Source organism: Dendrobates tinctorius, unplaced genomic scaffold, assembly GCF_039654945.1.
Source record: "Dendrobates tinctorius isolate UK_male_01 unplaced genomic scaffold, ASM3965494v1 ptg000043l, whole genome shotgun sequence".
In the NCBI taxonomy this organism is placed as follows: Eukaryota; Metazoa; Chordata; class Amphibia; order Anura; family Dendrobatidae; genus Dendrobates; species Dendrobates tinctorius.
In genome coordinates, this window is record NW_027361711.1 from 32,142,999 (window position 1) to 32,169,995 (window position 26,997).

Below are 26,997 nucleotides of genomic sequence, written 5' to 3' on the forward strand. Positions count from 1 at the left end.
GGTAGAAAAAATAAAACTTTTTGGGCATCTATTTAATTTCTAACTTACTACACACAAAAGGAGAAAGTTATGTACAAAATTATACATCTTAAGAAAACATCTGTACATAATATATAAATCTTTTGTCCCCCCGTTCCCTTTCCTTCTATCATATATAAAGATTTCAAGACATCACTGGCAATGCCAATAAGGGCCTGGCAGTGACAGCGGTTCCGGAGAAACTCGCTTCTTACAATCAATAGGTTTTAATTCTGAAAACTAGCACAAAACAAAAAATAAAAAAAAAAGGGGGCAAAGCAGCCAAAGTGAAAAAAATAACAGCTTATGACTCGGATTGGACCCAACTAAATTACTGTGTACATTTCATCACCTTCCAACACATATATCACATTAGTGAAGGAAGATTTTGCAATGCCATATTCTGATGACTTTTGTATCAAAGTGAAAACATTACTCCTAGAGGCTCAATCTTGTCACCACCTATGGCCTCTTGTGTAGGGAACATGAGTGTGTAATAAATACAGGTGGTCTTTTCAATGCTACCCAAGACTTTGTTAATACTTCTCCCTTGTAAGAGGTTCCCTTCATGACAATGTATTTCCAAGAGGCAGAGCAGCTTAAACCACCCATACAATATGTCACCACTGAGAAAACTACACCCGAGACATATGTCTTAGATGATGGAGAACTGGGCAGTAGTTGGACCTGCGTTAGCCAGACCCCTAGCCTAGCCCTGATGAAGAACTGGGCAGTAGTTGGACCTGTGTTAGCCAGACCCTAGCCTAGTCCTGATGAAGAACTGGGCAGTAGTTGGACCTGTGTTAGCCAGACCATAGCCTAGCCCTGATGAAGAACTGGGCGGTAGTTGGACCTGTGTTAGCCAGACCCTAGCCTAGCCCTCAGAACCATATACTGATTTAGTGTCAATGGTGGCAAAGAATCCTTTGGCAGATGATACATACAAAACTAAGGTTCAGAGTAGCGGAAAATACACTCAGTATATGCACTCTATAGCAAGGAAATCTAATCATTGGAGCTCATACAGCAAAACAGAAAGCCACGTTTGGCACAAGTAGTCAGGTTATTGATGTCCATTTTAGAGCCTTAGATGCAATGATATGGGTGACCAAATTATAAAGCAGTTTAGTCTTGTAGAATATTGTCCGAATGTTAATTTGCAGGGATATGACTGATAAAGGATTGCACTTTATGGGACGCGGGACATAAATGCCTAAGCTGCTGGGCATCTTTTTAAAGTGGGTAGACTTCTAGCAATTTCATAAAACTATAACTTTAAAGAATTCGAAAAATATTTATCGCTCTACTCTCTATGTAGGACCATGTATATTAAAATAAAAAACAGAACGATAATAAACACAAACAGTCTCTAGCCTTTGGCTTTCATAGAAAAAGCATTCAATTCAATGATTTACACAATCAAGAGAGATGCTTCCTGTGACTAGGAGAAAATAATTGGCTCATTTGGGTTCACACTTTCTTCCTTCCTCATGTTACTATAGTAAAAATGTCAGTAAACATGTCTTAAAAAAATTAACTTTTATGTACATTTCTCTGTTTTGCTTTTTTTATGGTGCTTTCATCTTCTCCAGGAACGTGACTCATCTTCGTCTTCATCCTCATCATCATCTTCATGAAGAAATGTGTCGGACGTCTCTGCTTCTTGCTGACGAAAAAAAAAAAAAGGGGGTCACGGGGAGGATGGAGGATAAAGGGGAACCTGACAATTCAGTGCAAGACTGGAACTTTCTGCTTTGGTATAATTTTGAGCAGGTCTATTCTGAAAACAGACCATCATCTAGAGTGACCCTTAGGCTGTGTTCACACGTAGCGAAACTCTCGCGGAAAATACCGTGAGAGTTCCGGAATTCCATTCTGCGGGAAAATCACATTTTAATTTCCCGCGATTTTCCCGTGGAAAAACTAGCATTTTGCAAGCGTTTTCCAAGCGATCTGTAGCATCGCTTGGAGAACTGATTGACAGGTTGGTCACACTCGTCAAACATAGTGTTTAACAAGTGTGACCAACTTTTTACTATTGAGCCGCCTATGCAGCATCAGTAGTAAAAGATAAAATAAAAAATGGTGTTATTCTTACCTTCCGACATCCCGCTCAGCCTTCCCGCCTCTCTCCACGCTCCCGTTCCCAGTAATCCTTTGCGAAAATGCCCGCGATGACGTACGTGATGATGTCGCGCGAATGACCGCGAGACTTCGCAATCCCGCGAGAACGGACGTCATCGCAGGCATCTTTGCAAAGGATTACTGGGAACGGGAGCGTGGAGAGAGGCGGGAAGGCTGCGCGGGACGTCGGAAGGTGAGAATAACAATATTTTTAATTTTAAACTCTATTTTTTACAGGGATATGGTACCCAAAGCCCGGAGGACAGTCTCCTCTCCTCCGGACCATGGGTACCATCCGCAATTGTTCTGCTTACTTTTCGCATGGTGTGCACAGCCACATGCGGGAAGTAAGCAGAACAATGCATTCCTATGGGTGCGGGTTCGCCGCGATTCTGCAAAATTAATGAGCATGCTGCGTTTTTTACCGCGAAGCGATTCCGCCGCGGTAAAAACCGCAGCATTAGCACAGCATTGTGGAATCCCATAGGAATGCATGGGATGCTTATTTTTCGCGTTTTCGAGGCAAAATCCTGCGGTTAAAACCGCCGCGGAAACGCGAACAAAACGCCACGTGTGAACTCAGCCTTAGGGTTCTTTCGCACTGCGTTCTTCGCACCGTTCAGTGGTACAGTCAAGGCTTACGTCCAACCTCCCAAAACCAGGATTCAGGCGTATGCGCCAACTGGGCCATTGACTATAATGGTGCAGGCAGAGTAGAGTCAACGTGTGCTCTGATGTGCATCATTTTCGGGGGTATACACCTACTGGAGGCAGACACACAGACACAGTAGACTGCATCCGAGTGCCTGACTTCAGCAGGCCTATACACCCGAAAATGATGCTCAACAAATCTCATGTCGACTACACCCGAATACCATTATGACCGTAATGGGGAAAAAGGGGAGGGTGTGTGGGGTGTTTGTTGGTTCCATCGGGGCTTACATCCAAACATATGACAAAGCACAGGGTGAAAGCACCCTTATTGAAAATGAATTTGGTTCAATCCAGGAGCGTGCGCAGAGCAGCTAGTCACCGCTCACAATGTGAGTGGTGGCTGTAAAAGCATGTTCCAGCACTTTGACAGTGAGCTCTGCAGAACGTCTGTGCAGAGCAAGCTGTCAATCGTGCATACAGTGGCCACTCACAACATTAGGGAGGTGTAAAAGTAGCCACTTCATGCACACCCCCCATGACTGATAGCAGGTGGCTCCTGGGAGGAAAGAAGTTAATTTTCTCCTGGAAGCCGTGCCATCAGTAAAGCGGGCAGCATCCTAAGGTCAAGGTCACACTTGCAAGCGCAATGCGATAAACTCGCGCAAGTCTCTCGCCTCAATACCCGGCACTGCCGCCGTCACTCTGGACTGGAGTGTGTGAATGCATAGAAAGACATGCAGCCACACATTCCGGTCCTGAGTGCCGGGTATTGAGGGGAGAAACTCATGCGAGTTTCTCGCATTGCACTCGCAAGTCTGACCCAGGCCTGACTAATTACCTGCAGATTAAACCTATATCAGCATTTAAATATTGTTTTCCTTGGTGGGTGACAGATTTCCTTTAACCCTTCAGGTGCTTAACAAGAACGCAAAGCAGAATGAAAATTAGTGTTTTCCATAATAATGTAGCTTTAATGCAAATTTGTAATTTTCATAAAAAGGAATAAGAGAAAATGACCTCAAATTGTTCTGCACTCTCTTCTGAGCACACCGATACCACATACATTATTAGAAAGTAATGTTTAGGCACATGGCAGAGCTTGGAAGGGAAGAAGCGCTTTTTGATTTTTAGAGCACTATTTGGCAGGGATAGATTGCAGATGCCATGTCGCATTTGAATAGCTCCGGAAAGTGCCAAAACAGCAAAACACGTCCAACAAGTGACCACATTTTAGAAGCTACACCCCTCAAAAAATTAATTTAAATGATGTGCTGAGAATATTAAACCACTTGGTGATTCAGGAGAGTTTTATAACAGTTGGCCGTGAAAGCGAACAATTATATTTCCATTACAATATTGCTCTAGCCACATTCTAGTCATTTTTTAGCTTTCATGGGGGGAAGCGGAGTACACCAACACACAAATCTCAGGCGGCAAGGAGAACCATTTTGGAGTGCAGATTTTATCAGAATAGTTTGTGGGTGCCATGTCACATCACCAGAGCCCCTGAGGTGTCGAAACGGCAACTACCGTTTGGGCACACACAAGTGCTTGGGAAGAGAGAGTGCCGTTTGCCTCTGGGAGTGTCCCAGAACATCAGAAAACAGGATTTTTGGGTTGCTTACCGTAAAATCTGTTTCTCGGAGCCTTCATTGGGGGACACAGAGACCTTGGGTGTACGCTGCTGCCACTAGGAGGCTGACACTATGCACAAAAAAAGATAGCTCCTCCTCCGCAGTGTACACCCCACCGACCGGCAGAGAATTCCTCAGTTAGTGAGAAAGCAGTAGGAGAAGTAACAGAATAGGTTGACAACATAAACAACTCAACTGTAACCATTCAACCAAAGTAATAACAGGAGCTGTAAAACATGGGAGGGTGCTGTGTCCCCCAATGAAGGCTCCGAGAAACAGATTTTACGGTAAGCAACTCAAAAATCCTGTTTTCTCGTTCGCCTTATTGGGGGACACAGAGACCTTGGGACGTCCCAAAGCAGTCCCTGGGGTGGGAAACAAACTTCCATCAGGCCAGCGGACTCACCACCGCGGCCTGCAGAATCCGTCTACCTAGGCTGGCGTCCGCCGAAGCGTAGGTGTGGACTCTGTAGAATTTCACAAACGTGTGAACCGATGACCATGTTGCAGCTTTGCAAAGCTGCAGTGCGGAAGCTCTGTGGCGCACCGCCCAGGAGGCACCCACTGCTCGAGTAGAGTGGGCACTGATACCCGGAGGGGCTCCGCGACGCTTAACACGGTAGGCTTCCAGGATAGCCGATCTGATCCAGCGAGCAATGGTGGCTTTTGACGCCGGGTGACCTTTCCGCGCTCCATCAGGGATAATGAAAAGAGACTCTGTCTTTCGCAAGGAAGTCGTCCTAGACAGATAGACTCTTACCGCCCTAACCAGGTCCAGCTTGTTCAAGGACCGCTCTCGGGGATGAGTTGGATTCGGACAAAAGGACGGGAGCACGATATCCTCGTTGAGGTGAAACGAGGACACCACCTTCGGAAGGAACGAGGGCGGAGGCCGCAGAACTACCTTATCCTGGTGGAGAACCAGAAAGGGAGAGCGGCATGAAAGAGCTGCCAATTCCGACACGCGCCGGACGGAGGTGATGGCCACCAGAAAGGCTACCTTCCAAGAAAGGAGAGAAAGGGAAATATCCCTGAGGGGTTCAAAGGGCGGACCTTGCAGAACCTCAAGAACCAGATTAAGATCCCATGGATCCACGGGTGCCCGGTACGGCGGGACCGTGTGAGCCACGCCCTGAAGAAAGGTCTTAACCTGAGGACGGGAAGCCAACGTTTTCTGAAACAGAATGGACAGCGCCGAAACTTGACCCTTCAGTGAACTGAGGGCAAGCCCCGCATCCAATCCTGCCTGAAGAAACGCTAGGACTGAAGGGAGCGAAAAGGACATGGGCGCGACGTTATTGGTCTCACACCAAGTGAAATAGGCCTTCCAAGTACGGTAGTAAATCTTGGAAGATGATGGCTTTCTGGCTCGGATCATGGTCTGAATTACGTGGTCGGAAAATCCTGCTCGTTTCAGAACCTCGGTCTCAACAGCCACGCCGTTAAATTGAGCGGCCGAGAATTGGGGTGGCAAATCGGACCCTGAGACAGCAGATCTGTTCTGTCTGGAAGCTTCCAGGGGGCGTCCGCGAGAAGGTTGACAATGTCCGCGAACCAAGACCTTCTGGGCCAATTCGGGGCGATGAGAATGACCGGAAGTCCTTCTGCCTTGATCTTCTTCAACAGCTTGGGAAGAAGAGGCAGAGGAGGGAACAGGTAGGGAAGTTCGAACTGGGACCAAGGAACGGCCAGGGCGTCGGCGCCCACTGCCAGAGGGTCCCGAGACCTGGACACGAATTGTGGGACTTTCCTGTTGAGGCGAGACGCCATGAGGTCTACATCCGGGGTTCCCCACCGAAGGCAGAGCAGATGAAACACTTCCGGATGTAGGGACCATTCTCCCGCCGCGAGACCCTCGCGGCTGAGAAAATCGGCGGCCCAGTTGTCTACGCCAGGAATGTGAACCGCGGAAATTGACGGGACGAAAATCTCCGCCCAACGAAGAATCTTGGACACCTCCACCAGGGCTGAAACACTCCGTGTTCCCCCTTGGCGGTTGACATATGCCACCGCTGTGGCGTTGTCTGTCTGAATCCGTACCGGCAGTCCTTTGAGGAGCCTTTCCCAGTGGACCAGAGCAAGATGGATCGCTCGAATCTCCAGAACGTTGATCGGTAGCGCTGATTCCCGATCCGACCATCGACCCTGAACAGTGTGGTTGCGGAATACAGCACCCCAACCGAGGAGACTGGCATCTGTGGTTACTATCTGCCAGTGAATGGGAAGGAAGGATCGACCCGATAGAATGAGAGGTAACGACAACCACCAGTTGAGAGACCGCTTGATCCGGTAAGAAAGATGGACAGGGCGATCCAGGGACCGAGGCGACCTGTTCCATTTCGACAGAATGGCCTGCTGGAGAGGCCTGGTGTGAAATTGGGCAAAGGGAACTGCCTCTATCGCCGCGACCATCTTTCCCAGGACCCTCATGGCTGTACGGAGGGATGGGAATCGCGAGGTCTGCAGCGATCGTACTTCCTGCTGCAGAGAGAGAATCTTTTCTTGTGGGAGAAAGACCCTTGACCGACGAGTGTCGAACAGAAGACCTAGAAAGACCAGGCGTTGTGTAGGAACCAGACAGGACTTTTTCCTGTTGACGATCCACCCGAAATTGGAAAGAGTGTCCAGGACGATTGACAAACTTTGGTGAGCCTGTTGGAATGAGGGAGCCTTGATCAGAATATCGTCTAGGTACGGGAAAAGAACGAGGCCTCTGACTCTCAACAAAGCCATCAATGCAGCCATGATCTTCGTGAAGACTCTGGGAGCGGTGGCAAGACCGAAGGGCAGTGCGACAAACTGGTAGTGGTGCTGTCGAATCGCAAAGCGCAGGAACTTCTGATGTCCGGAGAAGATTGGAACATGTAAATAGGCATCTTGGATGTCTATTGAGCACATGAATTCCTGCTCCTCCATGGAGGCGATGACCGAGCGAAGCGACTCCATGCGGAAGTGGCGAAGACGGACCCTCTTGTTGAGCAGCTTGAGATCCAAGATGGGTCGAACCGCGCCGTCTTTTTTCGGCACTACAAACAGGTTCGAGTAGAACCCCGTGAAGCGCTCCGATTCGGGAACGGGCACAATCACCCCGGAACTGAGGAGAGCGGCGATAGCTGTAGAGAACCCCGGGATCAAGGCTGGATCCTTTGGAGGCCGGGATTCGAAGAAACGATCCCGTGGGAGAGAGACGAACTCTATCTTGTATCCTGAGGATACGACCTCCCTGACCCAGGCGTCCTCCACGGCGGCCAGCCAAACGTCCCTGAAGGAAAGAAGTCGACCTCCCAATTGGAAAGACCCTTCGCGTGCCCGATGATAGTCATGTTGAAGTAGACCGTCCAGATCTAGATCTGGACGGTCTGCCCTGGGAGGAGTGGGGTCGCCAGGAAGGAGTGGGTCTGAAGGAAACTTTCCTTCTCTCCTGGCGAGCCTGCGGCCTCTGTTGGCTGGAGGAGTTGTCCGCCGTATTGAAACGGCGGAAAGTCCGAAAGGGTCGAAACTGACGCCTTAGTGGGGGTCTGCGAGGCTTGGACTGAGGGAGGAGAGAACTCGTGCCTCCGGTGGCGTCCTTAATAATCTGGTCCAATTGGGACCCAAAGAGGCGCACCCCCTGAAAAGGCAGGTTAGTGAGGGACTTTTTAGAAGACAAGTCCGCTTGCCATGCCTTTAGCCAAAGTGTGCGTCGAATTGCAATAACGTTGCTTGACGCCTGAACTGCACAGGATGCAGCATCCAAGGAAGCGGAGAGAAGATAGTCCCCAGCATGGGAGATCTGATTGGCGAGATTGGCCAAATGCTCCGGTTGCGCCTTATCTAAGATGCCCTGCCGAAGGTCGTCTGCCCACGTGGCTATGGTCTTTGCTGTACAGGATGAAGCAAAAATTGGACACACCGCCGCTGAAGCCGCTTCAAAGGCAGACTTCGCCAGGGATTCTATAATCCTGTCATTAGAATCCTTTAGGGACGCCACGCCTGAAAGCGGGAGAACCGTGTTATTGGATAGCCTGGACACGGGCGGATCGACCGAGGGAGAGGCCGACCAGTTGTCCGTGAGCTCCTTAGCAAATGGGTAGAGTACGCCGAGACGTTTTCCTCTTTGAAAGCGTCTGGTCGGATCCTCTCTTTCCTTGGTAAAAATTTTCCCAAACTGGGAATGGAAAGGAAAAACCCTGGAGGGAGTTTCTGCCCGTCTGAACGAAACCTCCTGATCTGAGGATTTCGCAGGGGAGTCAGCAATATCGAAGGTATGATGGATCGCAGCAATGAGGTCCTGCACTGTGACCTTCATGCTTGCATCCTGGTCTGAATCCAGCTCTAAAATCCCCTCAGATGACCTGTCCGAAAGCGCTTCCCCTGACTCGGGAGAGGAGGCCCGAGAGGGAGACTGGTGAGAAGGGCTATGCGGTGAGATGGGACTAGGAGAGGATTCCGGCTGGGAATCTTGCCTGGGTCTTTTGCGACTACCGCTGGCTGATTCAGATGGAACAATTTGGGACCTGCTTGGCCATGCTGAAGAGTCCAGGGGCAACTTATCAAGAACGGCCACCAGGGACTGAGACACCCTGGTGAGGTCTGCCACTGATTGAGATAGCGAGGAGGCCCAGCCAGGCATGGGGGGCTCACTCTCACCTGGGGCCGCAGATGGCTCCTGGACGGCGTCAGGCTGAATTGGATTGCTACAATCCAGGCAGAGGGGAGTGGACTGGCCTGAGGGAAGTTTGCGATTGCACGAAGAACATGCAAAGTACTTGACTAAAGTGGAGGGGGGAGCGGTAGAGCGGGTACGATCAGACTTAGACATAGTGAAAAGCTGAGGTAATGCCGGAAGGTTGGGGGACAGAGGGCGGAGAAGGGTCAGTCTGCAGTGCAGAGCTACTCACGGTCCGGTGTCCCCAGAAGCGATGCTCTGCGACCTGTCAGTGGATGCAGGTCAGAGTGAAATCCGGCTGATAGACCTCCTGAACGAAAAAACCAGCTGGAAAAGATGCTGTCCAGTGAGGAGCTGGTGCCCGGCTAACAGGCTGGGAAAATGGTGCCGTCCTGAGAAAAAGCGCGCCTTAGGAGAGGAGGGAGGGCGGAGCACCTCGTAGGGTTAAAATTCACCGCCCTCTAGCCAATAGCAGGCTGGGCAGGTGAAGGACAGGCGGTGGGAGGGCCTGGGAAGAGCGGGAGAGAAGCCCGCTTAGAAGAAAGGGGCGGGGGGCGTGGCCGCGACGCAGCGGTAGGCCCGAACTGAAGCCGGGGCCTAAATTAGTTGCGGCGGCCGCCTGTCAGCAGGGGGTCGGCGCGGAGGTCGGAAAAAGGACGCCGCCGCCGCCGGAAGCCGCGTCCAAGGGAAGAAGGAAGAGGCCCTGTACTCCCTGTCCCCAGAAAGGGGGGAGGGAAGGGGGGAACGCGGGGGCCAGCAATATGGAGCATGGTGTGCCTATGGGCGTAGGGCGACTGCGAGCGACCGCAGCGCCCGCTCCCTGTGCCACTGAAGAGGCGCACCCCCTGTCCGTCGGGAATGGGCAGCCAGGAAAATAAAAATAAAAAATCCATACTCACCCATCCCCGATCCGTTACCTGGGACTGAAGAACTCCTGCGTCTCATCCAACCGACAGGCTCTGGTAGGCGAGTGGGAGGGAGACTGGCGACAAGGACCCCTGGAGTCGCTGGCACGTCTTGGTGTCGGCGTCCGTCTGGCTGGTCCTGCCGCGGAGAACTGCAAGGATACGGGGTGGCAGTACATGCCGTACTTGCAGACTCCATGTGGGAGTACAGATGTGACTTTTCACTCTGTATCCCTCCGTAGAACCTGAAAAGGAACGACGCACGACGAGGTAGATATGGGTCTAATAAAAGACCCGTGTCCACCTCCTACTGACACTAAGCTAAACTGAGGAATTCTCTGCCGGTCGGTGGGGTGTACACTGTGGAGGAGGAGCTATCTTTTTTTGTGCATAGTGTCAGCCTCCTAGTGGCAGCAGCGTACACCCAAGGTCTCTGTGTCCCCCAATAAGGCGAACGAGAAATACCTCTCAAACTACCCCATTTTGGAAATTACCTCTCTGGGAATTCATCTACAGGTGTAGAGACTTTGACTCCAGGGTGTCATGATCCAGTGTTGGATCTGGCGGTATTAAAAGCACAAAGTGAACTTTTTTTACTTTGGTTGAGTTCAAAGATGTTTTGACTGTCCCCGGTGGTGGTTAGCGGTATCGCACCTTAGGTTTAGGTTAATGTTCACTCAATTAGGGATCAGGTGTGACTCCCTATAAAGGTGTGCTAGAGGTGTGCAATCACTGCCTGTGATATTGTGAGTTTGTGTTCACTCTGTTTTTGGAGAGCCTGGATGAAGGATGGAGCTGGTGAGGAGTCCTGCGCAGCTTAGCCAGGGGGGATGTGTTTCAGCTATGGTGTCTAGACGAAGGGCTGGCATGGCGTGGTGGAGTCGCAGTGATGGTGTCAGCGGGAAGTGTCTGCATGGGCTGGTGGAGTGGCGACTATGGAGAGTGGCACTCACCATGTGGGACTTGGCCGCTGAGCTGGGCTCAAGCATGCTCGACTTCGTGTCAGCAGCTGAACTCATCCTTGGGACTCTGGTTCTAAGCAGCTGCAACTGGTGTTGGACTCTGCTCCAAGGTTGCACTAAGGTGAAGGATCCTGTTATGGTGATGGATCCGGGTGGAGGAGAAGATGCACTCAGGTGGAGGGCTCTGTTGCTGGGAGCGCACGCAACAGAGCAAAGCTAAGTGGTGTTTCCCCTGTATTGTCTCTTTCCTCATGTGTGTTATTAGTGCAGTGGTGGGATTAGTCTCCGCACCGACCCATTCCCTAGTGAGGGTTTAGGGTCAGGGTGAGCAAGGGCGTTAAGGTACGCGTGCGGCGACAGGTGCGGAGCCTGTTTAGGGAATGTAAGGAGTGCAGGGACACTGGCTCAGGGGAGCTTAGGAGGTCTCCATGTCCCCATTCCCTATCGCAGGGCCCACCATTGTTAAAGTTTCCCAGGTTCCCCCGTTATTATTTGATTATTGTATGTATAACGTGTAATACCTAAATTCGCCAGGTGGAGGCGGCGTATCCACCTGCACGTGTTATTATTTAAATGCGCCCCACTGGAGGCGGTGTATCCAGGGTCACGTGTGTTATGGGTTCGCCTTGCGGTATCATCTGCGTCCTGACACACGTGATCATGACACAGGGGTGCAAATATGCCAACTTTGATCCCAGTACATTGTACCCAACTTGTACTTTTAGACATACATCCCACAAATTTCTTCAGTGGGTTCTTCCCGCTGCAGCAACGCCACATGTGAGAATGCCAAATTCTAATAATGGCACACTGTGAGGCTTGTGTTCATGGCGGGACAAAATTAATTTCATTGATAGTTTTTTTTTTTTTACATGTGCTCTATTCCACTACAAATTCTACATTTTGTGCAACATGATGATAAAAAAACGTTTTTTCTTTTCACAGTGTACACTGTTGGGGTTAAATAATACACTATAGTTTTGGAGACCATTACCAAATCTGTGTACTTTATTTTTGTAACTGTATAAAAAAAAAAAAACTTACCCTTTATTATTGGCAAACAATTTTTCATTATTTTGTGGGGGTGGAGTTGGAGGGGATTATATATTTTTTACGTGATCACCATGACAATACCATTAACCCCTTAACCCCCCGGAGCTTTTTTCGGTTTTGCGTTGTTTTTTGCTACCCCTCTTCCCAGAGCCATAACTTTTTTACTTTTCCGTCAATATGGCCATGTGAAGGCTTATTTTTTGCGGGACGAGTTGTACTTTTGAATGACAACATTGGCTTTACCATGTCATGTACTCGAGGGGAAAAAAAAAAAAAAAAAAAAGAAAAAAATTCCAAGTGAAGTTGCAAAAAAAAGTGCAATCCCACACTTGTTTTTTTTCACCATGTTCACTAAATGCTAAAACTGACCTGTCATTATGATTCTCCAGGTCATTACGAGCTTCATACACACCAAACATATCTAGGTTCTTTTCTTATCTAAGTGGTGAAAAAAATTCCAAACTTTGCTTTAAAAAAAAAAAAAAAAAAGCGCCATTTTCCGATACCCGTAGCGTCTCCATTTTTCGTGATCTCGGGTTGGGTGAGGGCTAATTTTTTGCGCACCGGGCTGATGTTTTTAATGATACCATTTTGGTGCAGATACAAAAAGATTGCTCGTTTTGTTGCATTTTAATGCAGTGTCGTGGCGACCAAAAAAACGTAATTCAGGCGTTTTGACTTTTTTCTCGCTACGCCGTTTAGCGATCAGGTCAATTCATTTTTTATTGATAGATCGGGCGATTCTGAGAGCAACGATACCAAATATGTGTATGTTTGATTTTATTTTCATTGTTTTATTTTGAATGGGGCGGGGGGATGACTTGAAATTGTATTTTTTTTTTTTTAATTTTTTAAAAAACATTTTTTTTGGCATGCTTCAATAGTCTCCATAGACTAGACTAGAAGGTGCCATAGCCCAATCGGCCCTGCTACATAAAAGGCCGTTGTCAGATCGCCTCTATGTAGTAGAATTACTGACTTGCTATGAGCGCCCACCACTGGGTGGCGCTCACAGCAATCTGGCACCGACAACCATAGAGGTCTCCAGGAGACCTCTGATTGTCATGCAGGCACACCATGGACCCGCGATCACGTGACGCGGGTCAACGGTGTGCGATTGCTGGAGCGCCATTTCAACGCCGCTGTCGGCGTTTGACAGTGGCATCTAGCCAATTAATTAGCCACGGGTGGATCGCGATTCCACCTGCGGCTATTGCGGGCACATGTCAGCTGTTCAAAACAGCTAACATGTCCCAGGGAAAGATGTGGGCTCACCACCGGAGCCCACATCAAAGGGAGGATGTCCGACATCAGCGTACTATTACACCCAATGTCGGAAAGGGGTTAAAAGGGGCATTTCCATCTCCAAGATCCCATCCCAATATGTAGTAGGAGTAATATTATTATTAGCAAATTCTTCAGATCACAAATGTAGCATAGTTGTTCTGATTCGCTATGTCACTTACTCCATGTGCAGGGCATTACAGTAGCTTAGGAATCCATGGTTATGACTACTCATATGATTATGACTACTCATTACCGTTAGTTGTTAGTGGTCGTAACCATGGATATCTAAGCTACCGCAAAGCGCTGCACGTGGGGTTAGGGACATAGCAATTCGGAAAAGCATTTCTAATCCGAGGTATTTGCTAATATTATTACTCCTACTACATATTGGGACAGGATCTTGGAAATGGGAATAACCTTTAAAGGGAAGGTGCCATCCAAAAAATTTTTTTTCAGCAAATGAAAAAATGTGAAGAATTAATGTTTACATTGTCTTAAAAAATATTATGTTTTTAATTTTGTAAAATATGAAAAATAATTTTAAAAAGTTTGGCATTTCCACTTGTTAACACTAGGGGGAGCAGCTACTGAAATTTGGCACAAAAACCTAGTGTACAACTATCTCACATTACTGCACTGCAGTAATTATGGGCGGAATCTGCTGACATGGGTGTGATGTCACTCCTCTCCTCCCCTTCTGGGTGTTTGCTAAGAGAAAAGAGAGGATGACATCTAGGAACACAGTGAGCTGCCATTTTGATGGGGCCTGCAAAGTTACTGACTGTCTTTGCATGCAAAGTCTGGATCAGAACAGGCCATCAATCAGCAGAAATGTTTCCTGGATTTCTGTGGAGCAGACAAGCAGATCGTCCATCCATGTGTATAAAACACAGCGCTCTATGTATAATCCCTGGCACCGAACAGGGCGCCCCCCATAGACCAGCACACTGCTCTCCTGAAATACTCTGTGCTGCTGTCGCCCTGCTCCTTCCACCATATATCAGGCCCCTGTCGCCTCGCTTTCACACATCGCCAGGACGGGATCTGAGGAGAAGAATGGGGTCTTCGGTCACCGAGGATGGCAGGCAGCAAGGATTCTGGGAGTAGGGTGACAGCAGCACAGAGTATTTCAGGAGAGCAGTGTGCTGGTCTATGGGGGTCACAGAGGGAGATATATGGCGGAGGAGCAGGGTGACAGCAGCACAGAGTATTTCAGGAGACCAGTATCACACGGGATAGGATTAGATACACGGCTCAGCACACAGAATCACACAGGAGAGGATTAGATACACGGCTCAGCACACAGTATCACACAGGAGAGGATTAGATACACGGCTCAGCAGTCAGTATCACACAGGATAGGATTAGATACACGGCTCAGCAGACAGTATCACACAGGAGAGGATTAGATACACGGCTCAGCAGACAGTATCACAGGATAGGATTAGATACATAGCTCAGCAGACAGTATCACACACGAGAGGATTAGACACACGGCTCAGCAGACAGTATCACACAGGAGAGGATTAGATACACGGCTCAGCAGACCGTATCACACAGGATAGGATTAGATACACGGCTCAGCACACAGTATCACACAGGACAGGATTAGATACACGGCTAAGCACACAGTATCACACAGGACAGGATTAGATACACGGCTAAGCACACAGTATCACACAGGAGAGGATTAGATACACGGCTCAGCAGGCAGTATCACACAGGATAGGATTAGATACACGGCTCAGCACACAGTATCACACAGGAGAGGATTAGATACAGGGCTCAGCAGTAGGGTGACCGCAAAAAATCGATGTCGGAATTTTGTCCGTCTGGACCCCACAAAACGATTCCCCTTTCCAGATATTGAGAGAGCCAAAATTTGAGCTCGATCAAACGACGTTAACCCGTGCCGCTCGTCGCTCAAAGTTTGAAAAAATCCAAATTGAGGTATTTTAAGATTTAGGTATTTTGCATAGTCTGTTAGACTATAAAGAATGTGACAACAACATTGCAGAAATAGCCCTGACCAAATTTTCGAACCATTTGTGGTATTTGAATGCAGAGTTGGTGGGATTATCGTTTTTTGATCCCACCATTACAGACAATGAAAAGTTGTTAATGGCTAATAAATTGCTCAGCAGCACAGATGAACCATTAAAGCACGCTAGGGTTGTAAATCCAAAAGTTAGGAAAGAAAAATTAAAAGAGGTAGGAAGTAACCGACTTTAACGACCTTCTGACAAAAGATGAAGAACAAAAGCAATATGTCCTGCAAGTTGTAAGCAAATGCCGAGCATTATATTCTGACGTTTCAAAAACTACTTTAACAAAAGCTCTAGAATAGATAAGATAACTATGTAAAATTATCAACTCATGTAGGTTAGCGTGCTCTGATGGTTCATCTGTGCTACTGAGCAATTTATTAGCCATTAACAACTTTTCATTGTCTGTAATGGTGGGATCAAAAAACGATAATCCCACCAACTCTGCATTCAAATACCACAAATGGTTCGAAAATTTGGTCAGGGCTATTTCTGCAATGTTGTCACATTCTTTATAGTCTAACAGACTATGCAAAATACCTAAATCTTAAAATACCTCAATTTGGATTTTTTCAAACTTTGAGCGACAAGCGGCACGGGTTAACGTCGTTTGATCGAGCTCAAATTTTGGCTCTCTCAATATCTGGAAAGGGGAATCGTTTTGTGGGATCCAGACGAACAAGATTCTGACATTTTTTCCCCCCATATGAGATCCGGTCACCCTACTCAGCAGTCAGTATCACACAGGAGAGGATTAGATGTCCAGCAGATTGCTAAGTGTTTTGAAACAGCAGGGAGCAGCTCCTCCTATGTTTTGCAAGAGCAGGGGCAGCAGATGGCCATGTGTTTTGCAAGAGCAGGGGCAGCAGCTGGCCGTGTGTTTTGGAAAGAGCAGCTTGGTGTCCAGGAGCTCGTCCTGGTTCCTCTCCTACAGCTGGTATGTGCAGAGTGAACATCCAAGCCCTGTTATGCTGGAACAGTACAGCATCCAGGGCTTGCAATATAGTGTAAACGAAGCTAAAAGAAAAGCACTGGGCTCTAATAAGATGGCGCCTGGCCACACCTACAGCTGTGAATTGAGCTGCCCACAGAGGCGTGGCCAGTTCACTCCTGATGCTGCTGCAAAGATACAGATAGGGGTCGGGAGCCGACTCGTCTCTTATGCCCAGGGACTGCCGTAAATGAGCATGGAAAGTGTCGTTCAGCAGCCAGAGAGGTAAGATGGCAGCCCCCAGTGGCTGCATTACTACAGAAAAAAAAAAAATCCATACACACCACTGAGTCAAGCTTAGGGGACAATATCTTTTTATACTATTTTCTTTTTTACATTAAATTATGAAAAAACACGGCACCTTCCCTTTAAGTCAATCTGCGGGAACACGTTTCAAACAAAACGTACTACTACGCCTTATGTCGGGAACTGGTTAATTAATGAAATGAAAGGGCTTCTAGAATTCAAATTTTTAAAGGGTCAGACTGTCATACCTCTTCCTTTGGCACCTCCTCCTCAACCTCAATGGACAGCGAGGGCGTTTTCGGTTTGTGCCAGCATACTATAAGCTTTCGACCCTTGAACTTCGAACCTTGATTAGCAGCCTAATAAGAGAAAAAAAAAAACACATGAGAAGTTATCCCTTCAAAAATAAAATATCATTAAAAAGAAGGAATGCTGCCAAGGACTACAATACAGGCTTTGTCTCTGCATCAGCACTTGATACTGTTGGACCCCTATCTAAAGGAGAAACCAATCAAGCCGATGCTCAACAGGTTACTGTGGCTTCACCAACTTCCTGGCTGTCAGCGGTTATTACTGGGGAAGCCAGCTTCGGCCATTTACATCCTCAATACTAGTATTAAGTTATAACCAGAATAACACCGTAGCTAGCAAATCCTTGCTAAATATTATGATGTCAAGTACACCATGGAAAATATATCGATACAGGTACTCCTGTATACTATCCAACGCTCGCCGGAGAAAAAGAGGGCTCCTGACAGGCTGGGTTTGTGCTACAAATTGGAGTGAAGTTAAAAAGAGCGCCCTCTAGTGGCTTAAAGTGAAAGCTAGCATATTATTATCACTTTACCACTACTTTTCTTTTATATTGCACTTCACTTCTGATTTATTGGTGCTGTAGTCCATTTTATAGGCTGTTTTTCCCCATCAGGAACTATAGTCAAAGTGCGACACCAGCCGTACACTACTTAATCTATACTGCGCTGACTCAGTAGGGAAACTACAGAATTTGGGGAGAAATAAGGATTCTTAAGATCGCCTTACTTACATTTTCTGCTTCTTGCCTGGTCTTGAATGTTAAAATGACAGTTGGGGGAAACTCCTCTTCCTTTAATTCATCAAGATCACCAAATTTCTGTAAATACACACAAAAAGCGATAAAGGCCAGAATCTACTGCGCTTAGAAACTGTACAAATTGTGTCTTTCACACACTGAATGAACCAATCAGATGGAAAAGACTTGAGATCAGCAATTCATCCGTCTTAATCCCTACTCCACAAGTGAAAATGGGGAAAGTGTATAAAATTGGTGCACCCTTTAAATTTTTACGCCATTTCTTCCAAGAGTCACACGTTATTTTCTCATTCACGTAGACTACTTGTTTTCCACAGCACAATTAATTTTACCATTCACTGTACTGGAAAACAAGAAAGCAAAATCACTCTTTGGGTTTTGTTTTTGCAGCGTTCATTGTACGGTAAAGATGACCTGGCCTCATCGGTCTCCAGGTCCATACAATTACAGGGATAACAAACTTGTATTTTATTTATTTACTTTAAGTGATGGAAAAAAGATGGATATTCGAAGAAAAGGATTTTCACTTGGGAAGCCATTTTCTAAGACTTGAAGCATTTTTCATATTTCTGTCGATGCAAGCGCTTTGTTTTTTTTTTATGTGATAGCTGGTGTTCATATTGATAGCTTTTTGGGGTACATACAACTTGTTATTTGCATTATATCAAATATTTTTTATAGTGCCTTCCACTTAAGAAGATGGTCAGGGCATTGGAAAAGGAACTAAAGTTTGTTACTTCCTGACTTCACAATTGTGGCACACGGCCCTTTCATAAAATGGTTCCCCCTATCTTCGAGTTTACTTACAGCAAAATGTTGTAACAACTCTTCTTTTTCTTTCTCATAAAAGCCTGCGACAGATATGGTTTTGGGACGATGATCGACAACCATGTGACTAAGTGAGCCCCTTCCCCTTCCTCCGCGTCCACGTCCTCTGCCCCTGCTCGGCATCGTCATACTCTTCCCCCGTCCTGCAGGTAAGATGCCTAATCGAGCAGCCTTGAAGACAAGAAAGTCAGGTTAGTTTGTGAACACAAGTGTGATAAAACGTCATATCTAGTGAAAATAAGTCACGCTATAAAAATAATGCACATATTTAGGAAAAAATAAACAAAATTCACACTGCGCTACCTCAACTTGTAGCTGGTTGAGCTTTTTCCTTAGTTCTGTTGTATCTTCTCCAGAGGACAGCCGCTTGTGGAAATCCATCTCGGCATCCAAAAGCTCTTTCTGTGCCTGCAGGACGGGATATATCAGTACTTTATAAGACACACACATCACAGCTGCTGCTGAGGTAGGGCATGGATGTACACAAACACAGATTACATCCATGTAGGTCAATGACAGCGGCATTTAAATGGGGCGATGGATATTGCAGGAGCATGTGCCACTGGCTGCCATGACGTGACAGCGGAATGAAGGTTACCATGTCAGCCAGAGGCACATTGAAGCCTCCACTTCGAGGACCGTCACTTGTCCATATTGATGGAAAGTGAGAATACCTGCCACACACTCTGTACACATTACCTCAATCTTAGACTTGACTTTAGATGGAGCAGCTAATGTCTTCAACTCATCTTTGACCTGAGAGATTTTCTCGTCAAGTTCTTTCAGCGTTTTCATAATCTCTGTCCTCTCTTCTGCTTTCATGTTTTTGTTTTTCTCTAACTTTGATATCAACATCTATAGATAAAAAAAAAAATTAAGACATTTTTCAGGTTTTGTAATATTAAAAAAAAAAAAAAAAAAAAAATCATATTTTTATTTGCATTTGACATACAGATATATTAAAGCAGCACTCAAATTTTTTTTTTTTTATTTATTTTTTTTTTTTTTTTTACACATAGTGGAATTCAGGCTATTAAGGAACAATTTAAAAGAGTCTAGCAAGTATCTTAGGTACAGGATGAGCTATACTTTATATACCAATCCTAGGTTGTCTAGCATGTTGATTCCTTCTTCCCCTAATGCAGATGTCTCTGGTCTTAATGTGGAAAGCCAATCACCACATCACTCCTGCTATTAGTCCTATCTATGGGAAGCCTGCGCTACATCGGTGACCTACTACTGCTTTTTCAGTGTAGGCTAGTAAAGCAGTTTAAGACTTGTCTCTTGCTAGAGATAGGTTTCTTCTTGTCAGTGCTTACAAGCAGGAGACCGTATTAAAGGGGGTTTTCCTACAAACAAAAGTTCATTTTAACCAATAGATCTTTGAAGAATAATAACAACAACAATAATAATAAGGTCCACAATTAAATATGCTTAAATAAAATGTTCCTGTGCCGAGATAATCTTATACATGTGCCCCTGCTGTGTGCTGTGTAATGGCTGTGTCTGACCGTACCGCATCTCCTGGGCAAGGAGGCTGTGCTCACACATTTTTTTAGCGGGTGTTTTTACGTTGCTCTGAGTAATAATGCATAGCAACATAAAGTTCAGAAAATTAGCAGCAAATAAAAAGGTCCATATCTCTGGAACAGTATGGCGGTCTTTAAAGAATAATGTGGAATACTCAAGGGAGTAGCGGAATACAAGAAAAGCAAAAACTGGATAGTTTTGATCTAGTGACAGCATTGTATGGACTCGCACACTCTATCACCACTCTTCTATAAAGCAGGCATGACCGCTTTAGCTGCAGGGGGGGAACGTACAGAGAAAAAAAAATTATGCCAGCATCGCGTTTTAAGCCTTCCCAATGTTAGATGAAAGCAGTAGACCAATATGCCAAATGTTACATGGTTTTGGCAATTTTTGTATGGAAAATGTTTAAGAAATATATTGTACTTGATGCCAAAGGCTTGTTTATCCTTGCTTCATTTTCTTGCCATTTTGACATATGACTCCTTCAGTCGCCACCAGTCATCCATGGGTAGCACAATCCACAATCTAAACAATCACTACAAAGAGGGGGTGCAGAATCATGGCCAAATTCTCCAGCTTAGCACATGGAGCACATACCTTCTGATATTCTATTTGCTTTTCTAACATTTCTTGCTTCTTCTTTCTCATGTCTTGTTGGAGCTTTAAGGCTTCCTGAAAGTAAAAAGTATGTCGCTAAAATTAACTCTCATGTTGTAAATGTGTCAACCCAAATTACCCCTCTTGTTCTATGCATTCCTGTGGTATTATAGGGGTTGCACCACCATTCGTTATCACATCCATCATTTAAAAAAATCAATAAAATAAATCACATTTGCAGCTTGGTCAATGATCCAGTGAAGAGTTATGCCATATTAATTCCATACTATGGCACCACCTGGCTATTAAAATATATAGCATTGTACAGGTCCATCTAATGAGTGGAGGGGCTGCTCTCCCCAGAGCGAAAGACATTGCTCACTACTCTACAGCCAACATCAATGGGTGGCAGAAAGCAGAAGAGCAGTATACAGCTCATTAGATGGACCTGAACATTGCTACACACTTTCAACACTAGGTGGCACCATACTATACCAGAGAACGGCATAGCTTCACCAGATCAGTTGTTTGCTTTTTTAACACCAAGTACTTGGCCAATATTTTAGGATCTATACAGTGAGTGTAAAATGCAATGAGAGAACCCCTTTAAACCATAAGGCATTGGAGTTTCAATCATACAATTACTCAACACAGTATCCAAGTAATATTTCTACAACAGTTCAGGAAAACTGAAATAGATTATAAAAAGGTGATTAAAGTTACTTGAAGCAAAATAAAAAAAAGAGTTCATGCGTGTAAATACAAAACACCACCTCTTGTAGTGCTCCATTTATAATCTACTAACACTGATTGCACAGGGCGATTCGCTTGCTACTGTACCCGGAAAAATTGCTGGAACTTGTTATAGAGACGATCTATCGTACCGAAATTTGGACTGTAATTACTTTGGTTCATGAGAAACTCATTTGTAAAGCAGGTGTTCAAAATGTCCATCGTCCACATCCAAGCACGCGCGGCTTTGTATTGTTGAATGTATTTTTGCAGGATGTCTGGGGTCATAGCCTGAATTTCTCGCTGTTTATTCTCTCGGAGTGGCTGCAATGTTCGCCGTGGCTTGTTACAGTACACTAGAGTTGAGAGACTTTGGTTGGATCGGGTTTCGTGAAACCCGACAAATAAAATTTGAGTCGGATGAAACAGGTCCGACTAGGGCAAAAAAAGTTGGAGTTTCGTCCGAAACCCGACCCCAAAGCTAGTCAATGGGGAATAAAAGTCGGCATTGAGTGGATGAATGTCATCCGCTCAATGCCGACTTTTATTCCCCATCGACTTGCATTGGGGTCGGGTTTTGGACAAAACTCCAACTTTTTTTGCCCTAGTCGGACCAGTTTCATCCGACTCAAATTTTGTCTTAGTCAGGTTTCACGAAACCCGATCCAACCAAAGTCACTCAACTCTACTGTAAACCCAACCCTTCAATTGGCCCCAAAGGAAAAAAAACAGGCAATGACGAATGTTTCTCTCTTATCAGGTCCTTACAATTCCTGAACGACAGTGACTCTTTACGGGCGAACATGAGCTTTCTTGGCCGCTTGTTGACAGTTGGAATAGGACATGGGTGCCTCCTGGAAAAACCTGAGCAACAATTTACGTAGGGAGATGCCAGAGGTCCTCGTTTCACATCTTAAATAGTTTCCGCAGACATTTTCGGATGTACTCCATCATGGCTGTCTAGTAACATTCCAGCTTATTCACCGACCTCCAAACTTCATTACAAACTCACTTTGGCACCTCTTTAAGGACTCAGTTTTCCAATTAGTATTCACTTATGGGAAACACACTCCTCCAACCTGTATCTGCACATTGTTAACAAAATGAAGGAATTAGGCAGGAGTGAAATGCAAACTACTGGCGAGCAGAAAGGAGTACAGCAAGTGTATCTCGTCATGGATATGACGGGCAGGTCAACAGGTCAGCGAGACCACTCGGCGCGAGGAGTTTCTCATCGCTGAGGTTCATTGCACTCTCATTTCTCATGAACTAAAGTATATACTGTCATAATTTCAGTACGGTCAACTCTTTTTGAAGTTACAGTAACGTTTCCAGGTAAAGTAGCAATTGGTTCTCCCTGTATTTAAACTCCAGCACACAGCCTTGTAAGTGATACATCACTGAAATCAGGCTCTCTTCCCTATATTATGTTGCCTTTAGATTACAATGCAAAAAAATGGCGACAAATGACTACCAAATGGTTTGATTGCTAATGTCTCCGCAAGGAAGCAAAATAAAAAAAAATAAATAAAAAGATTTATTCGGCATTCACTATTGCACTGTGCATCAAGTTCAACATTAAATCTTTGGCATAAGGTCCTCTTTAATTCCGACAACCTCTAAAGTCTGTAATTTGCTCTTTAACCCCTTTGACAAGAGATTGTACAGTGCACAAATTCAATACTGTTCAACAGGTAGCTGCCATATGTAGTCGGGAGGAGATATCATGTTAGGTTAGGGTCAGGTCCCAGCACAGGGGGTACGCCTTGTCATTGGCTGTTGGGCACACCTATATTGACCATTTTATACACCGAGCACATTCATTTTTTTAACTTATTTTCTATAGCAGTAATGCAATTTTAATCTCATCTTCCATGTTTGCATGCTATAGCGTTGCAAAGTGGAGCTTTTATTTGTTACATATTGAGTGGCTCTCCTAGTTTGCACTTGTTCACAGTCTTGATATTTATATGTAGTCCAGAGGAAAAAGAAAAGAAAAAAAAAAAAAAAACACCACCACAAAACACAGTGGTTCTTTATAGAGCAAAACAAAGCTGATTTCCTAAAGAAATGTTAATGTTAAGCACAGCCTTGGAGACTTGTGTGAAAGGAAATAAAAGGCCAGGACTTGTTCAGCCTGTAACTGGATACAGGATCAGCAGTGACAATGGGAACGGGCTATTTTTACTTCCATTCACTCTTTGTGCAGGAATTGGTGGGCACCTTTGTCTTAAGGCCCTTTTACATTTAGCGATGCACCAGCGATCCAACCAGCGATCCGACCCGGTCAGGATCGCTGGTGCATCGCTAAATGATCGCTAGTGAGCTTTCATACAGAAAGATCTCACAGCGATGCAGCAGCGACGCAGCGCACGATACTTACCATTCACACACAGCGATCCTGCGTCCTCCTGCCCGCCTCCACGCGTCGCTGGACGTCACAGCAGGAAGCGCAGCAGGAAGCGCCCGACGAGAAATGGAGCCGGACATTCTCGCGCGATCAGCGATGGACAGCGGGTGAGCCGGTCGCTGGTAAGTATCACACATAGCTATATCGCTAGCAATATCGCTATAACGTCACAAAACCAGTGACGTTTTAGCGATATTGCTAGCGATATCGCTTAGTGTAAAACCCCCTTTAGGAGGCAAAAACAATACCTGCTTCTTCTTCAGGGCATCCTGCACATCTACAGGTTTTGATCCTGCTGGGTTCTTATTTGTTGCCTTCAGGCCGGCAGAGTTGTAAACCATTTTGGAGGCAGGTGGCAGGGTCTATAGAAGCAAATGCCAAACACAAATTAGGGCATAAAATCTTGTAAAACCAAAGGGCTCTGATGTATGTATATTATTTAGGTTATACCCTACAATAAAAACCTTGGAGTCACAATGCATACATTTGGCATGCCTATTCTTGCCAAATATATTTAATAAAGCACTTCTATATGCACTGTATTATGGACCTGAAGATTGTCTTTAATTGGTCTCCCCCTTCCCTTAAAATAAGAAAAAGAAATGGACAAGTTTGGTATTGCTGTAAATTGTACCAACAAGGAGAATCATGTTATAATTTGATGCCAAATTCTATCTTGTAACAGACTAGAATTTGTTTTCGTATAATTTATATGTAATTTAATGGCGCCAAACACATCCTGACAAAACCGTGGTTGAAGCTCTAATATGGACATTATGATCACTTTTCCTGGCTTTGCACTTGTCTACGGGTTGTATCCATCAAGACATAATGCAAGCAGCCTATGAACTTAAGCTTTCTAGACAAATCCGTTTAGGACAATCTATTAATGGACACTGATCTTACCCCAGGTTCCTCTGCCAAGTTGTTCTGGTTAGGAGCCACATACGTAGAGTCCGGTTGACTGGTAACTACTCCGAGCCGATGTTTCGCAGGTAGTTTATTAATGACGTAGGAACCCTGGGTGGGAGGTTTGGACATTGCCTGTGGATTGTGAAGCGAGATACATCACTGTGCTATGAAGACATAATACAGATGACAAAATCATATCTGAGATCATGCAGTCAGCATGTATTGGCAGAGGTTCCCTTTAAATAGCAGTAAGAACATTGAGGAAGGTTTAAAAAACAACATGTTACAGGTAGGACTACAATGACATTGGCATCTACAATCTCCTGACATACAGGAACAAGAAAATCAGGCTGTAGATTGAAAAACTATATCTTCTGAATATATACATGCAATGCCAAGGTAGATACTCTGCACAGTTGGAATACAATGTAGCTTTTCCCTCTGTCTCTGGTCTACGATAAAGAAGCTGGACAGCACCTATAAACAGTTATATGATCTGTAGTGGTGCTGGTCACAGTCAGGATTACTGAAAATACCCAAACTAGATGAAATAAGGTGCCAGTAAGATGACAGCATTAGAGCGTTACCTTCTGCAGATGTGCCTGTCCAGCGAGCGGAACAGAGGACTGTGTGGTTGGTACAGTATGCGGTAAATGGTGGGGTGGCAAATGCTGAAGCTGCGGAGAACCTTGTTGCTCATTGTTTTCCCTGTGCCAAAGAACTCTAATAAACCTATTGTTTAAAACGGCTTCTGTGCTGGAAATGGCTCTCCTGGCTTCTTCATTTGTCAAGTACTGGATGAGGGCACCTTCTGGATCTCCTTGGAAAGCAACCTAAAACAAAAGGGAAATCACCTGTAAATTTTCAGCATTTACGATTACCACAGCAGGACATTATGTTGTGCGTCATATATAGGACCCATAGGCTTCATTCTGCTGCATGAGCTCTATCCAGCTTAAAGAGTACCCATCACCAATCTGGGACTGCCCTTTTTTTTTTTAATAAAACACTGGGCAAGCCAACATTAGTGATTTTTCTAAATATTATCTATCATCAAAACGGCTCCCGAAAGGGTCAGTTTCAAGCTAAAGTCAGGCTTGTACTTTCAGGTTGTATGATCTTGGCATGCAGTGCACAATCCCACAAGCCTCAAGGAGCTCTAGAATAGCTATATTTGCAACCAACCCATGCAATTTACATAGCAGTTTGGTGAACAGTAATGCAAATGTAAGTGTGTGACATAGGCGGCCGAGTTCCTGCCCCTGAAGACAACAATTGGGTAGTGTGAATACGGTCATGTTTTTTTACTGCGTTTTATTGTGTCATGAGAAATGTAAAATGTATAGGGTGTAATGTGAGCAATGTATAGTGTGATCTGTACTGATGTTACTTTGAGGGTACTGCAAAGTTAATGCCTAAGGCAACGTTGGTGCACTCAGATATAGGGAAAGTACAGAATATAGCTTAGAGATAGCTAGTAACGGTAGGAACACTAAGGCAAGATACAGTTAAATAACTAGCCTATATTGGGAGGTGGCTAGGGCAAGCAAAATAGAATCACTTCCTGGTTTGGTCAGTTAGTGAAAGTGTTCATTGGAGGCAAGATGAAATTCAACGGTGCAGTGGGCAGAAGCATGGTGTGGACAAAAGATTTTGGTGGTACAAGGTCATTCAAAACTCCCTGCGGACATTCCTGCAATGTCAGGGGGGCCTATGGCCCGAACATGAAACTGAAGAGTATCCCTTAATCCTGTCCATAGAGAGGAAGCTGGACAGTGAACCGCATGACGAAAACGTAGCCGATTTCGTGAATATTGCTGTGCCAGATGGGATATACCTGGGGCCATCAGAATTTGTTAAAGTAGGGATAGTCCAAGCTGAACGTTAGAAAATGATGGAAATGTGCTGTGTTGATAGAACAAGAAGTGAAAAGGGCTGTGCCCGATACTGCGTGTTAAAGACTGATGTACTTGAACTGTCCAGTCAAGTTGAACTTGTTAAAATGAATCAGGTGTCCCCTGATGTGTGTGTGTGGCTGTACCTTGAACTGAGGACATGGATACATCTGAGGCCTACAAGAGAGTGCAATGCAACATACAAAGCACAACACACATGGACTGGGACCCTATTTATTTGTAATGTGCCATGGCGACGACATGGAGCAGCCACGGCTACTGTCCAGGGCATCTTACACAAGATCCAACGATTGCTCTCAACTTAACAGTAATCCAAGACATTCTTTCACTTTTCAGACCGAACTAGACAGGAGAAGAGTTCGGTCTATTTGCTGACCATATATTTATTTTTTTTTGGGGGGGGGTTAACGTTCTAAGTCACTAGAGCACT

The 26,997-nt window shown here is 45.5% G+C and overlaps 1 protein-coding gene across 1 annotated transcript in view; it reads right to left on the reverse strand.

Annotated features, from left to right (window-relative positions):
- Window positions 1-1,388: 1,388 nt before the first annotated feature.
- The window catches only part of RBM27 (RNA binding motif protein 27), a 104,992-nt gene continuing 79,383 nt past the window's right edge, over window positions 1,389-26,997 (reverse strand). Inside the window, exons 12-21 of the mRNA XM_073575260.1 lie at window positions 25,239-25,484; window positions 24,646-24,783; window positions 23,988-24,101; window positions 20,598-20,672; window positions 19,167-19,322; window positions 18,771-18,875; window positions 18,447-18,638; window positions 17,613-17,699; window positions 16,816-16,926; window positions 1,389-1,684 (exon numbers count right to left, since the gene is read on the reverse strand). Of these exons, the coding sequence (XP_073431361.1) occupies window positions 1,598-1,684; window positions 16,816-16,926; window positions 17,613-17,699; window positions 18,447-18,638; window positions 18,771-18,875; window positions 19,167-19,322; window positions 20,598-20,672; window positions 23,988-24,101; window positions 24,646-24,783; window positions 25,239-25,484 (1,311 nt within the window). The 3' untranslated portion in view covers window positions 1,389-1,597. The remainder of the gene's footprint in view (window positions 1,685-16,815; window positions 16,927-17,612; window positions 17,700-18,446; window positions 18,639-18,770; window positions 18,876-19,166; window positions 19,323-20,597; window positions 20,673-23,987; window positions 24,102-24,645; window positions 24,784-25,238; window positions 25,485-26,997) is intronic.